The 14,343-nt window shown below is 36.2% G+C and overlaps 1 protein-coding gene across 1 annotated transcript; it reads left to right on the top strand.

Annotated features, from left to right (window-relative positions):
• Positions 1 to 3,886: 3,886 nt before the first annotated feature.
• LOC149770823 (uncharacterized) lies at positions 3,887 to 6,138 on the top strand. The gene has a single exon (XM_089949080.1). It carries the CDS (start codon positions 4,499 to 4,501, stop codon positions 5,753 to 5,755), a length of 1,257 nt encoding a protein of 418 aa, XP_089805206.1. The 5' UTR covers positions 3,887 to 4,498; the 3' UTR covers positions 5,756 to 6,138.
• The last annotated feature ends 8,205 nt before the right edge of the window (positions 6,139 to 14,343 follow it).

The following is a 14,343-nucleotide window of genomic DNA, read 5'->3' as shown; positions in this document are numbered from 1 at the left end:
GGTGACCAGAGGTGAGTTTATTTGATTCTGTAAGTTAACGTTGTAACCACGCTTGTATATAGGATGTATTCCATGCTACAGATATACCGCCTCCTTCAACCCCCACCGCACACAGGTAATACCAGTAGTTTTACTTGCTGTTATTGTTTTTGTCTTTTGGTTGTATCCATTTTCATGTTATGATACGTTATACATGACACAGCAATCCCTTTTTGGGGTAAATTAGCCATATTGAAACAGACAATACCATTTCCCCCTAATTCCCTTTCGCGAGTAGATTCGAAAAATGGCGGCCTAAATGTTTATTGAAAACAAAAGTTTCCAGAAGGCAGGGTTAAAAAAGTGTTCCCACGATCGCAGCCAATCAGTAAAGAAAATATTGCACAATAATTTCATTGGCTTATTTGGACCAACCAGAATCACATAAAGTGGGATTGTAACCTGTGGTAACATCAAATATATGAAGCTGCACATACTAGGAAAACTATACCTACTATGTGATAAAGTATTTTCTTTAGCCAACAGGTCAGGAGAGTCTCGTCAGATTTTTTTTTTATTTTTTAAAAATTGTTTTGCTCTAGATCGAAAACACGGTGAAAAATATCACTGTCAATATCTATGTTAATAACAAAGATGGTTGAAATTTAAATGTTTTACTTGAAGTAAACAAGTAGGAAGGTCACGCATTTGTCTCGTGCGATTGACCTGCAAAATAGAATGTAATGTATTATTATATTCTGACTCACAAAATGCGACCTGCATTCGTAATTATGTAGGAAGAACAATGTTATTAGGTGCAGATTATCAACTATCAAAGAGATACCTCTGCGTATTGCATTATTCAATGCCCAGTCAGCAGGACCACCGGAAAAGCGCGCAGAAATCGTTAATTCTATCAACGACCAGAATATTGACGTCTTTTTCCTGACAGAAACATGGCTAAAACATCAGCCGATGATAACACACACTGGTTACTCCATCAATTCGTTTCCCGGTAAGTCTCGCGGAGGTGGAATTGCTATCATCACAAAGAATTCCATGAGCAAACGTCTTAACCACACCACAACATTCAATTTCGACCACACATCGTTTGAACTTGTCCAAACCACACTCACACTGGAGCAAAGGTCAGTCCAGTTGTTCTGCCTATACCGCCCTCCTTCTAGAAGAAAAAAAAAAAAAAAAAAAAAAAAAAAAAAAACAAGCTGAGTGATTCTCTCTATTTGGACAGTTTCCGAATCTCCTGGAGTATGGAAATTTGATAGGTGGCAACCTGATTATTCTTGGAGATTTAAACTTTCACTTTGACTGTCCCGGAAACCCAAACACATCAAAGCTCCTAGATTCCATTAGTGTTTTCAACCTCAAACAGTCAGTTAACCAACCCACATATAAACATAGTCACGTGTTGGACTGAACTCTTCATAGACCTGATGATAACATTCTACGGTCCTCCCTGGTATCCTATGAATTTGCATCAGATCACCTCTGCATTATATGCCATCTTGACGTATCAGTCACTAACCCTCCACCTTTATCTGCTACTAAGACAAACCTCTGTATGATAAATATAACCAAACTAATGCATGACATCCAAGCAAACCTAACAACTTGCTTACCTCCTACAGCAGAACAACTCGATAACTGCCTGCGTTCATTGCTCGACAAACATGTCCCAGCTACCAAGTGCAGAGTATCAATTTAAAAGTGTTATCCATGGTATAGCAGTGTTAGGGACCAGCTTCCCACTGATCAAAGAGACCGCCGTAAATCTGAAACGCTTTGACTTTCCACCAGACTCACTATTCATAAGCAAATCTATGACGCCGCTAAGAAGAATGTCACAAATATAATCCATGCAGCGAAATCAGCCAACTACACTACTAAGATCATGGAAAGTTCCAGCTGCAAAGAGCTCTTCTAGATTACTGACAAGCTAATGTCAAGGAACAAATCAACACCACTTCCAGCTACCTTCTCTCCAGTCGACCTTCCGGACATGTTTGCAAATTTCTTCCGTGACAAAGTACAAACCATTAGAGATAAGCTTGACACCACAATTTCAATTGACTCGTCGTCATCATACAGTTGGGATACAGAATTTGAGCGGCAACCATTAGCAGCATTTGAACCTGTCTCTATGGATTTCGTACGTACAATCCTGATGAAGAGTGCACCAAAGTCATGTGAACTTGATCCAATTCCAACATCACTGCTGCTTGAGTACTTAGATGGGGAATTTCCATCATTTTCAAAACTGCCATTGCAAAGCCTCTGTTGAAGAAACCAACACTAGACCATAACCATTTAAAAAACTACCGCCTAGTTTCTAAATTCCCATTCATATCAGAAATCTTAGAAACGGTTGTTCTATCCCAGCTTGTATCTCATCTGAATTCAAACAGTCTTTTTATCAATATATAATCTGCATATCGCCCTTGCCACAGTACTGAAACTACTCTTCTAAAAGTAATTAATGACATTCTCTCTGCTTTGGAAAGCGGAAAGATTTCAGTCCTCACCCTCCTTGATTTGTCTGCAGCATTTGACACAATAGACCATGATATGTTACTTCACTGTCTCCAGCATGCATTTGTCATTCATGATACAGCCTTATTGTGGTTCAAGTTCTACTTGGTCAACAGGACACAAATTGTGTCTGCAAATGGAATACACTCCAGTCCAGGTGATCTATATTGCGGTGTTCCACAGGGAGTCTGTTCTTGGAACTGTTCTCCTCATTCTATACACTCAACCGCTCTCATGTGTCATAGATCATCATCTAGTGTCTCACCAAATGTACGCTGATGACACCTAAATATACAAATCTAGCCACGCAACTGAAGTTGATGCTACCATCCAAGGTGTAGAGAGGTGCATTTCTGATGTGAAATCATGGATGACATGTAACAAGCTGCAGATGAATGATGAAAAAACTGAGGCCATTCTGATTACAACACAAAGACTTTCTCAGTCACATCCTTTACTTCAAACAATAAATATCAGCAACACCAACATTAAATTCACACAATCAGTACGAAACCTAGGTGTTACTCTGGAGAGTACTCTTACATTGCACCAACATGTCATAAACATATGCAAGTCTGCATATCTTGAGCTGAGACGCATCAGATCAATTCGAAAATATCTTTCAGTTGATGCCACTAAAACACTTGTGTATTCATTAGCACTTTCTCTACTGGACTATTGTAACTCAGTTATGTCTGGTTCGTCTCAATATATGCTCCAGAATCTTCAAAGTGTTAAAAACACAGCTGATCGGATCATTCTCAGAGTACCACGATCGGAGCACACATTCCCTCTGGTCTGTGTCCTTCACTGGCTATCCATTCGATCCAGAATCAAATACAAAATTTGTTCTCTGTGCTACATTTCACTCACGGACTCTAGTCCAACATACCTATCCGACCTCACCCATGTGTACACACCAGCAAGATACTTACGCTCCTCTTCTGACAATCGTATACTCATTATTCCCACTATGAAAACAAAGTCATATGGACAGCGTTCTTTTGCATACCAGGGCCCAGCAACGTGGAATGAATTGCCCACTGAACTTAGACACAAAGGCACAGTGATCCCATTCAAGAGTGCTCTGAAAACTCACTTATTTCGACTGCAAGAACAAACTTAAAGACCTAATAATGTTTCCTACCTTAAATATTCTCAGCATGTTTTTTATGTTTTCTAATTTCATGGTGTTTGTGTTTGTAATCATATCATTATATAAGTTTTTTTTTTTATCTTATAGGTGTTGTCTAATGTTGTAAAGCGCTTAGAGCTTATATAGATAAGGCGCTATACAAAGTCATTATTATTATTATTATTATTATTATTTGCGGGGCTAGGGACTCAAAATGGCGGATATGGAAGTACACACATTTGTGACGCCACGTGAAAACAACGGATTAACTGTACTGTAACATTTTTCTCTGTGCAATGTTTAGAAACGGTGAAACTAAACTTCAACTTTTTATCATGACACAAAAGGATACAATTTTTTCGGGACGCTATAGATGTATTGTAAGATTTATAGATTCCAGCTTTAATACTAAAGTAACACATCTTTCTGTTGCATGTAATCAGTTCAACTGCGTCAAATTTTAAGTACAGCAAGTCAACACGGACGGGTAGAGAGAGGGGCTCTTCATATACAGAGAGAAGTAACGTAGTTAAATCATATTTGAATCAAAACTAAAAGATCACAAGAAACCAGAAGCTACGCGGTGGAGAAACTTAGACTAAGTTTTGTACATCTTTAAAAAAAATAGCTTTTTTTTTCGGTTTCTTTTTAAATCGGCAGGGGGTGGGGCTGGGCTTGCGCCAAAATGATCCAGAATTAAGCAGGTTGAGTCGGGTAATTAAAAGTGCGCAACAAGTTCATAGTTAGTGAAGAAAACAAAAACACGCGTGCACTCGCGTTTGAATTTTGTGATTCAGGTCTTATCATCGTCGGTATTTGAAGAGGTTGTTTGCGATGGAGAAACCATTCAAAGGTGAAGTGTGTGATAAAGTATTTAGTCAAACTGGAGAGAAGCCATTCAAATGTGAAGTTTGTAATGCAGGGTTTAGTAAAAGTGGATGTTTGAAGAGGCACAGGAAGTTACATACTGGAGAGAAACCATTCAAATGTGAAGTTTGCAATAAATGCTTTAGTTTGTGTGATTATTTGACTCAGCACATGAGGACACATACTGTAGAGAAACCATTCAAATGTGAAGTTTGTGCTAAACCGTTTAGTCACAGCAGCAATTTTAAGGAGCATATGAGGATTCATACTGGAGAAAAACCATTCCAATGTGGAGTTTGCAGTAAAAACTTTAGTCATTGTGGAAGTTTGAAGAATCACATGAGGTTACATACTGGAGATAAACCGTTCAAATGTGAAGTTTGTGATAAAATTTTCAGCTCCAGCACGTACTTGAAGAGCCATGAAATGGTACATACTGGAGAGCAACCATTTAAATGTATTAGTTGTAATGGAATGTTCAGCGATAAGCAGAGTCTGAATGTGCACATGAGGACTCATACGGGAGAAAAACCATTCAAATGTGAAATTTGTCATAAAACATTTAGACAGAAGGGAACTTTAAATGTGCACATTAGGCTTCATACTGGAGAGAAACCATTCCGATGTGAAGTTTGTGATGAAATGTTTAGAACTAGTTACTGCTTAAAGGAGCACATGAAGTCACATACTGGAGAGAAACAAGTGTTTAAATGTGAAGTGTGTGATAATTTATTTAGTTCTAGAGTATATTTGAAGAGTCACATCATGACACATAATGCAGAGAAAACATTAAAGTGTAATTTTTGTCATAAACGGTTTAGTCGTGGAGAAATTGAGGTACACATGAGAATACATATGGCAAAGAAGCCATTAAAATGCACTCTTTGTGATGGAATGTTCAGTAGTAACTCGAGTCTGAAGGTGCACATGAGAACACATACAGGAGAAAAACCATTCATGTGTGAAATTTGTAATAAAATGTTTAGACGGAGGGGAACCTTAAATGAGCACATGATACTACATACTGGAGAGCGCCCATTCAAATGCACTGTTTGTGGTGGGATGTTCAATACTAACTCAAGTCTGAAGGTGCACATGAGGACTCATACGGGAGAAAAACCATTCATGTGTGAAATTTGTCATAAAATGTTTAGTCAAAGGGGAAATTTAAATGTACATATGAGGATGCATATTGCAGAGCACTCACTGGGAGCCTCCATGTAAATAACGTGAAATTTGCAGAGGACACAAGGCTCATGAAGACCAGTGTTTCAGTGTCACATATACTAGTAAATTCTCAAATGATGCACAATTTCTCCATGAAATGCATCCCCATGACATATTTCATTTTCCCCAAGGATGTTCACCCTTTTCAGATTTTGGTCTGCCATGGTCAATCTGCATTTTATCTAAAGGAGAGGCCAGTAAAAGGGTAAGAAGCCATCATGACTAATTCAATTTAATCCATATCACTGCAGCTATCTTGCAAAAATGACTGCCCCTCCAAAGGCTACTCTGACATGCAATGTACTTCAAAGAAACCAAATTCTATTGATTGTGTATATGAGTACCTGTGCTTGATTGGCAAATAAAGAAACAGTGTCCTACTTTGGTGTAACAGTGTTGAATTTAAATTAGCGATGATGGGAAATATAATCATGAAGGTAATCAAAGCTTTCTCAGTTTGATTTTGGTCTATATCATTCAAGCATTGATATATAATAATAATAATAATAACTATTATTTAGGTACTGGTACATTTATGTGTGATTTCTATAGGGCACTCCATTAACAGTAGTGTGCAGACTTTTTAAAATAGTGGAAAATACTATGTTGACTCATGAAGAGGAGGCAGGTGAATATGTTCTTATTTCTTGAGAAGCTGACATATGATAAAATGACAGTAATGCCAACAAAAGAAAAAAAAAACGTTCTATTTGACGCAGATGAGATGTGAGTTATAGGATGGAACCAGGCTCTGCTTGTTTTGACACTGAAAGCAATTTTTTGAATGTGATGTAGATTTATAATGTAATTGAATGATGAATGAATTTGACACTGTATTGATGTGTGTAGTCCAGCAATGGATCTAGCAGAATGATATAAGGAAATGATATTGTTCCTAACTGAAATTAATCAGAACATTAATTTAAGGAAGTAATCAAACAATTTTCAAAATGAGCACCCTAGAAATAAATATGATTGGTATATTGAATTATCACCATGGATGATAATTGTGCACAAATATGACCAGTGTATGATTTTTGTCATCAAGGGGGATCCAAGAAGTTGTACAAAAATATAAATAATGTATGTATCATCCATAAGTAGGATGTATGTATTATCGATTTTCACTTCTATGTAAATGTTGATAGTAAATTGATTTTACTCCTATGTTGATACTGAATGATTGACTGCACTCCTGTGATGTTATTGAATGACTGATTTCACTCTGATGGCAATATTAAATGAATGCTTTCACTCCATTGGCAATATCGAATGAAAGAATTCGATCCAGTGGCAAAATTGAATGATTGATTTCACTCTGATGGCAATACTGAATGATTGATTTCATTCTGATGGCAATATTGAATGATTGATTTTACTCCAATGGCAAAATTGAATGATTGATTTCACTCCTGTAGGGATACTGAATGATTGATTTCATTCCAATGGCAATATTGAATGACAGATTTCACTCAGATGGCAATATTAAATGAATGCTTTCATTCCGATGGCAATATTGAATGATTTATTTCACTCTGATGGCAAAACTGAATAATTGATTTCACTCCTATGTGGATACTGAATGATTGATTGCACTCCTATGGTGTTACTGAATGATTGATTTCACTCCTATGATGATACTGAATGATTGATTTCAATCCGATTGCAATACTGAATAATTGATTTCACTCCGATGGCAATGAATGATTGATTTCACTCTGATGGCAATATTGAATGATTGATTTCACTCTGATGGCAATATTGAATGATTGATTTCACTCTGATGGCAATATTGAATGATTGATTTCACTCGTATGGTGATACTGAATGATTGATTTCACTCCTATAGTGATACTGAATGACTGATTTCACTCTTATAGCAATATTGAATGATTGATTTCACTCATTTAATGATATTGAATAAATACTGATTCAAAATGGAGTATTGTATCTTTTGGCATCCAGTTGATGATCACAACGTATTCAAGCTCCACAGCTAAATGGTCAAGAAGCCATCATGCTTTTCGAATGCCCTTCCCATCATGCTTTGAATGCCCTTCCCATCATGCTTTGAATGCCCTTCCCATCATGCTTTTTGAATGCCCTTCCCATCATGCTTTGAATGCCCTTCCCATCATGCTTTGAATGTCCTTCCCATTGGGCCAAAGGATCCTTAAGAGCCTCCCTATTCCATGCAGACCTGTTGGTCCTGAAGATTTGGTCCCTCAGTGCAAGTATACCAATACCATCCTCAGCATCAACATTACCAATGGCTGAAACATAGGGGCTTCATGAAACCCCAGGAAGTTCAATGACTCCCCATCCAAAAACTGTGGAAAATTTATTGACTGAGCTGTTTAATATATTTGACATGGTTAAATACAAATACATTAATATAAATTATGCATGTGATATCTGGCTTCCTTGTTAAATCATTTCATCAGAAGTAGTGTACATATTACCATTATAATAACCATGTTCATACATGTATGTGTCTGGCAAGAATAATCTCAATGATTCACAAGAACTCAAAAATTACTAAGAATTCAGTACATGCCAGATATTTATTGAATTCAGGTTGTCCAGTTTTAAAAATGGCTAACTTGAAAGAGATTATAGTCTTCCTGATTGCATTATGTGACATAGGTCCGATTATCAGCAAAATTTTGAATAAATTCTGAAACATCCAGTATATAAAACAATTGTCACATAAAATGGAGAACAAAAAGGAAAGCATGATATGTGTTCTTATTCCTTCTTTTTTGTTAGTTTATTGATGGTAATTTAAGTTTAGTACAGTGTAATATGAGGTAGATTATTTCGTGCAAATTGAGATGTTTTTGCCTGCAGAGAAAACTACTCAGCATTGTACATGATGATTCCTGGGATTGAAACTAATTATTGGTATTTTGGGTTCTTTTTAGTTTTGTTTTAGGGGTAAATGTTTAAAAATATTTACATGTATAATGGAACATAAAATTCTGTGTATGAAAATATATTTTCTTTATAGTGTGATATTATAAATAATACAATGTACTCTTTCATTTTCCTTTCTCTTCTTGTGAAAGTGAGGGACTCCCAAGCTTATGCCATGGACTCTAATAAATAGGCTGGGGACACTTTATCCTAAAACTTTGTCGAGTCCTGGACACACCTTTTCACTGTATATATCTGGTCACCTAAGGTAACTCTGGAATATCTAATGGTTAGAAATAGGTAAACAGGAATGGAACCAGTGTGATTAATCAACACTTAATTTTTCTCTGATGTGAAGACTTCAAAGAAACCAGTGTTATGCTGTGTATATAAGCACTTGCAATTGCTTGGTGAATCAACATTACTCTTTGTTGTTTCTGTGTTGTTTAAATTGATAATGACACATATAAATCATGAAAGCAATCACAGTTTTCTCTGAGTTTGAGTTGGACTGATGTTCCATAATAAAAATAATAACTGCTACTTCAGTATATGTGTGATTTAGATCAGAACATGACACTGTCAGCCGACACTTGTTAAAAGAGTTCAGAAAAATCCTTTGATTTAGAAAAACGAGTCAACAAAATCGGTTTTTAATTTTTCAGGAAATGGGTTTGCATTGAAAGTGACACTAATGCTTAGAAAAGGCAAAAGGTAGACAAAAGTGAGAGTATACGTCAACACAACAATGTGAACTTTAACCTGAACTGTAAATTTAATGCTGATTTCATCTTTACGAGGGTGAATGATGCTGATTGAAATGGTCGCATAACTAGGAACAATATAACATTTAGACCCGAGTGGTAGTAGTATAATTATGAAGCTATTGGTGCTCTGATGATATGTAGTACTGAATGTTTATGTAAGGGTAACGGATATAATATTTTAAAAGGTAAATAGTTGTAATAGGCTTACAGTTTTACGTAATGAAATCTAGATAAATCATCATGCATTATGTTTTAATTGAATCTTGTGTATACCCCATAGGGAGCCTCATTTAGACATGCAACTGTGTTACCTCTATTACTGACCACTAAAGACTGAAACTTTGAACATAAGGCAAAGAAAAAGCTACCGCTCCGGTGGCCTAGTGGTTAGAGCATCCGCCTCGGATGCGGGAGGTCGTGGGTTCAATCCCCAGCCGAGTAATTCCAAATACTTACAAAAATGGTGCTCACAGCTGCCTCGCTTGGCGCTCATCATGAATAGGTTAGTGTTATGACTGGTCGGCCTGGTGTCAGGATAATTTGACTGGGTGGGACATGATGCTACATGTTTGCGGCATGATGCCCCAGTGCTAGACATCACTATAAACTGTCACACTGCAGACATCGTAGTGATATGACAGAAAATTGTTAAAGCTACGTTAAAAATCCAAATCACACACATACAAAGATAAAGCATGTATACGGTTGGCTAATCATCCTCGATTCTCACTGTCAACCGTAACACTCCCGCCCCATGGTAAAGAGAATACATAAAAAATCAAGAAAATGATTTATGCATCAAATTGAGTCGGTTTTGCCCACTACTTTGAAGTGCTTAGTACATTAAATGGCTGTCAGAATAAAAAAGGAATTGCTTGCTTGTCTTTTCTAAAGGAATTTAAAAATTTGTAGACACAATATCAAGTTTAATAAGAAGAAGCACAATAAGTTGTAAAGAGAATCATGTTGTACTAGTAAACATACTAGTAACAATACTTCATGGTTAATTTCCAAACATATGTATTAACAATACCCTTTTCCCCCACCACTGATTTTGTGATCTCTATAACCTGATGAAGTATCAATACTGCATATCTCTCCACCAAACCCACGTAGTAACAAAACCCTATTTCTAGGCACTGATTTTGTGATCTCTAAAACCTGATGTACTAACAATACTACATATCCCTCCACCAAACCCATGTAGTAAAAAATTTCCCAACACTGATTTTGTTATCCCCAAAGCCTGATGTAGTAACAATACTACATAGCTCTCCATCAAACCCATATAGTAATATTACTCTATTCCATGTGACATTGTAAGGCACAGTTTGTGATCTCCAAAATCTGATGTAGTAACAATACTACATTGTCAATCGCCAAATTTGTGTAGTAACATTACTTTATTTCTAGGGGACAGTGTAAAACAGATTGTCTTTCTCTCCAAAACTGGATGTAGCCACAATACTACATTGTTCATGTAGTTGTATTACCCTATTTCCATTTAACAGTGTAACACTAAGTTATGTGATTTGCAAAAACCTGGCTTAGTAAAAAATACCACATCGTTAATTCCATAGCACAGTTAGCAACATTACCTTATTCAATGGTAACAGCGTAACATTCATTTGGTTGTTTAAAATATCTGATGTAAGATTACTAGAGCTATGCCTCACATTGCCTCCAGAATATAAAAGAAAATTATGTGTTGTTATTCCTATAGGACTTGTAAGTGGTACACAAGTCTGTGCTTAGTGTTTGATGCAGATTTGTAATCCCAAGGGGAAACTTTCTATCCCAGATCAAAGGACGATGATTATTTTCTGACACATTTTAATGAAAATGGGAGTCCATGTCGAAAAGGTATACTGTTATTTTTAATTTAATATTGCAGTAACTTTAATGTTGCAAAAGAACCATTCAAAATTTCCTCACCTAATAATCGAGCTTAAAAAGTTAGACGGACATTGAAATATTCAGTGTAAACTTTCAGTGATGTTCCTTTTAGCTTTCAGAGAACACAAACACAGATGTTAAAATAATGTCAATGCACAATGTCTGAATTGTGTATAACATAGCAATGATACACATATGAAGAGCTCACAAAAATAAGTCCACTTTTATTGATAACATTAATCAAGATGGACAAAAAAATGACATAGTTGTCATTCAACTTTGAGGTGTAATTGATTTACCCTTCACAAAATATACAATAAGAATATAAATTTTATAGACAAAACAACAGTTACAACAGCAGCTTTTTCAACTCAAGATTAGACTATAAAAAACTATTCAGTTTGCTAGATCGATCAGCTTGAAACGTGCTCGTGGAACACAACTTAAACCATTGTTTGATTAGTGTGTTGTACATATATTGCAAGTAATGCTTGTCTTGATTACTGGAAAATATGTTCAGGTGATGATGCAAATCAAGACATATTTGATATTTTGTGTGCTCCCAGTAAATGTGTATATTAATGTCATAATATCACTATATTGCCAAGTTGGGGTCAGTCAGGTGTTTTAGACTTTGTTAGGATACATTAAATTTGAAATTAGAATACTTTCGACAAGATGAGATGAACTGAGCATAAGTTTACATAATCTGGGATTAGCACATAATATGCACTAATTATGGGATGAGTCTTGGTCATGCACAGATGAACATAAGCTGGGACCATGTCCAAAGTACAGTTCATGACGGAAGCTGCCTAGCATGGAATGTAAATCATCATATTCATGTAGACTATTTCCTTCCGATCCTGGCTCATGTGTAGCCCCATAGGGAGAGACAAGATTTCATTTAAATAGTGAATGTACTATATATATATATATATATATATATATATATATATATATATATATATATATATATATATATATATATATATATATGTGTGTGTGTGTGTGTGTGTGTGTGTGTGTGTAGTGACGTAGTGGAATATATTTGTTTTCATGATTAAAATGTGTGTGTGTGTGTGTTGAATTGAGAGGTTACTCATGTAACCTTTCCTTTATAAATGTGTCTATCTGACTGTAAATCAAAGTCATTGTAGTAATATTACTTTTTTTAGAAGTCTAGATAATTCAATTTACAGTCATAGAAACAGTTGTTTAAGCCTGTATTATCAACATGTATAACAACAATACAAACATTTACAACTATATCTTATCATTCTGTAGTCAATTTACTATAAATCTTTTTTACCTATTAATTGAGTGTAGGCATGAATGTCAAATGAACAACAAACAACAGTTCTTTTGACCTTTTTCATCTCTCGTAGGAAGGTTTCCTTTGAATTTGTTACACATCAATAAAATAAATCAAATAAAAATTATGTAAGTACCTTTCTGTTACATAGAAAAAAGTATGAAGCTTGTATGAGACCTTTTCAAACATATCAAATACCTAATTAAATTTAAGCTTATTCCTGAATATACTTACATGCCATTCAATATATTTAATATTTGTCTTCGTCTACGTTATTGTGTTCATTATGTATTAGCTGTTCAGTTCGTATGTGTGTCTTCATCTCCTTGTTTTGGAAACGAGAACAATTAGACTTTTTCTCAGCTGTCTTGCTCCACTGCTACAACTTCGTTTGCTTTTGAACAGACCGCCATAACGTGATACTCGCCAGTCAACCAGTTTATGCTATGATGGACCCACATTAATTGCTTGAAATGACCACTCCTTGGCTCTCGACACTACATTGTGCTCTAGACTAAACGTAATGGGACTACATTCATCATTACCTAAATGTAAACAGAAGCGAAAAAAGAAACATTGTTTTAAAGGTGGCCGGCGTATAACAGGAAGAAGAATTCCAGTTATCTCCCTTATGCCCTTTACGGCTCAACAATTTAAAAATTCGACTGTTAATTTAGATAACCTAATTCAAATCCCTATTAATTCGTCAACCTTTGTGTCAACTATCCAAGATATACCTCTGCGTATTGCATTATTTAATGCCCAATCAGTAGGACCACCGGAAAAGCACACAGAAATAGTTAATTTAATCAACGACCAGAATATTGACGTCTTTTTCCTGACAGAAAAATGGCTAAAAACATCAGCCGATGAGCCCAAGTGTGCGGATCTAACACCGACTGGTTACTCCATCAAGTAATTCCCCAGTAACTCTCGCGGAGGTGGACTTGCTTCATCACAAAGAACTCCATGATCAAATGTCTTAACCACACCACAACATTCAATTTCGACCACACATCGTTTGAACTTGTCCAAACCACACTCACACTGGAGCAAAGGTCAGTCCATTTTTTCTGCCTATACCGCCCTCCTCCTAGTAGAAAAAAAAAACAAGCTGACTGAATCTCTCTTTTTGGAGCAGTTTCCGAATCTCCTGGAGTATGGAAATTCGATAGGTGGCAACCTGATTATTCTTGGAGATTTCAACTTTCACTTTGAGTGTCCCGGAAACCCAGACACATAAAAACTCCTAGATTCGATTAATGTTATACCACCTCAAACAATCAGTTAACCAACCCACTCATAAACATAGTCACATTTTAGACTGGATTCTTCATAGACCTGATGATAACATTCTATGGTCCTCCCTGGTATCCCATGGACTTGAATCAGATCACCTCTGCATTATATGCCATCTTGACGTATCAGTCCCTAACCCTCCACCTTCATCTGCTACTAAAAGAAACCTCTGTATGATAAATAGAACTAAACTAATGCATGACATCCAAGCAAACCTAACGACTTGCTTACCTCATATAGTAGAACAACTCGATAACTGCCTGCGTTCATTGTTCGACAAACATGCCCCAGCTACCAAGTGCAGAGTATAAATTTAAAAAAATGTTCTCCATGATATATCAGTGTTAGGGACCAGCTTCGCACTGCTAAAAGAGACCGCCGTAAACCTGAGA

The sequence above is a fragment of the Sinohyriopsis cumingii genome, unplaced genomic scaffold, assembly GCF_028554795.1.
Source record: "Sinohyriopsis cumingii isolate HCF-2022 unplaced genomic scaffold, ASM2855479v2 utg002277l, whole genome shotgun sequence".
In the NCBI taxonomy this organism is placed as follows: domain Eukaryota; kingdom Metazoa; phylum Mollusca; class Bivalvia; order Unionida; family Unionidae; genus Sinohyriopsis; species Sinohyriopsis cumingii.
Note: the sequence above shows the minus strand (reverse complement) of the source record. Positions and strands in the feature narration are given on the sequence as shown.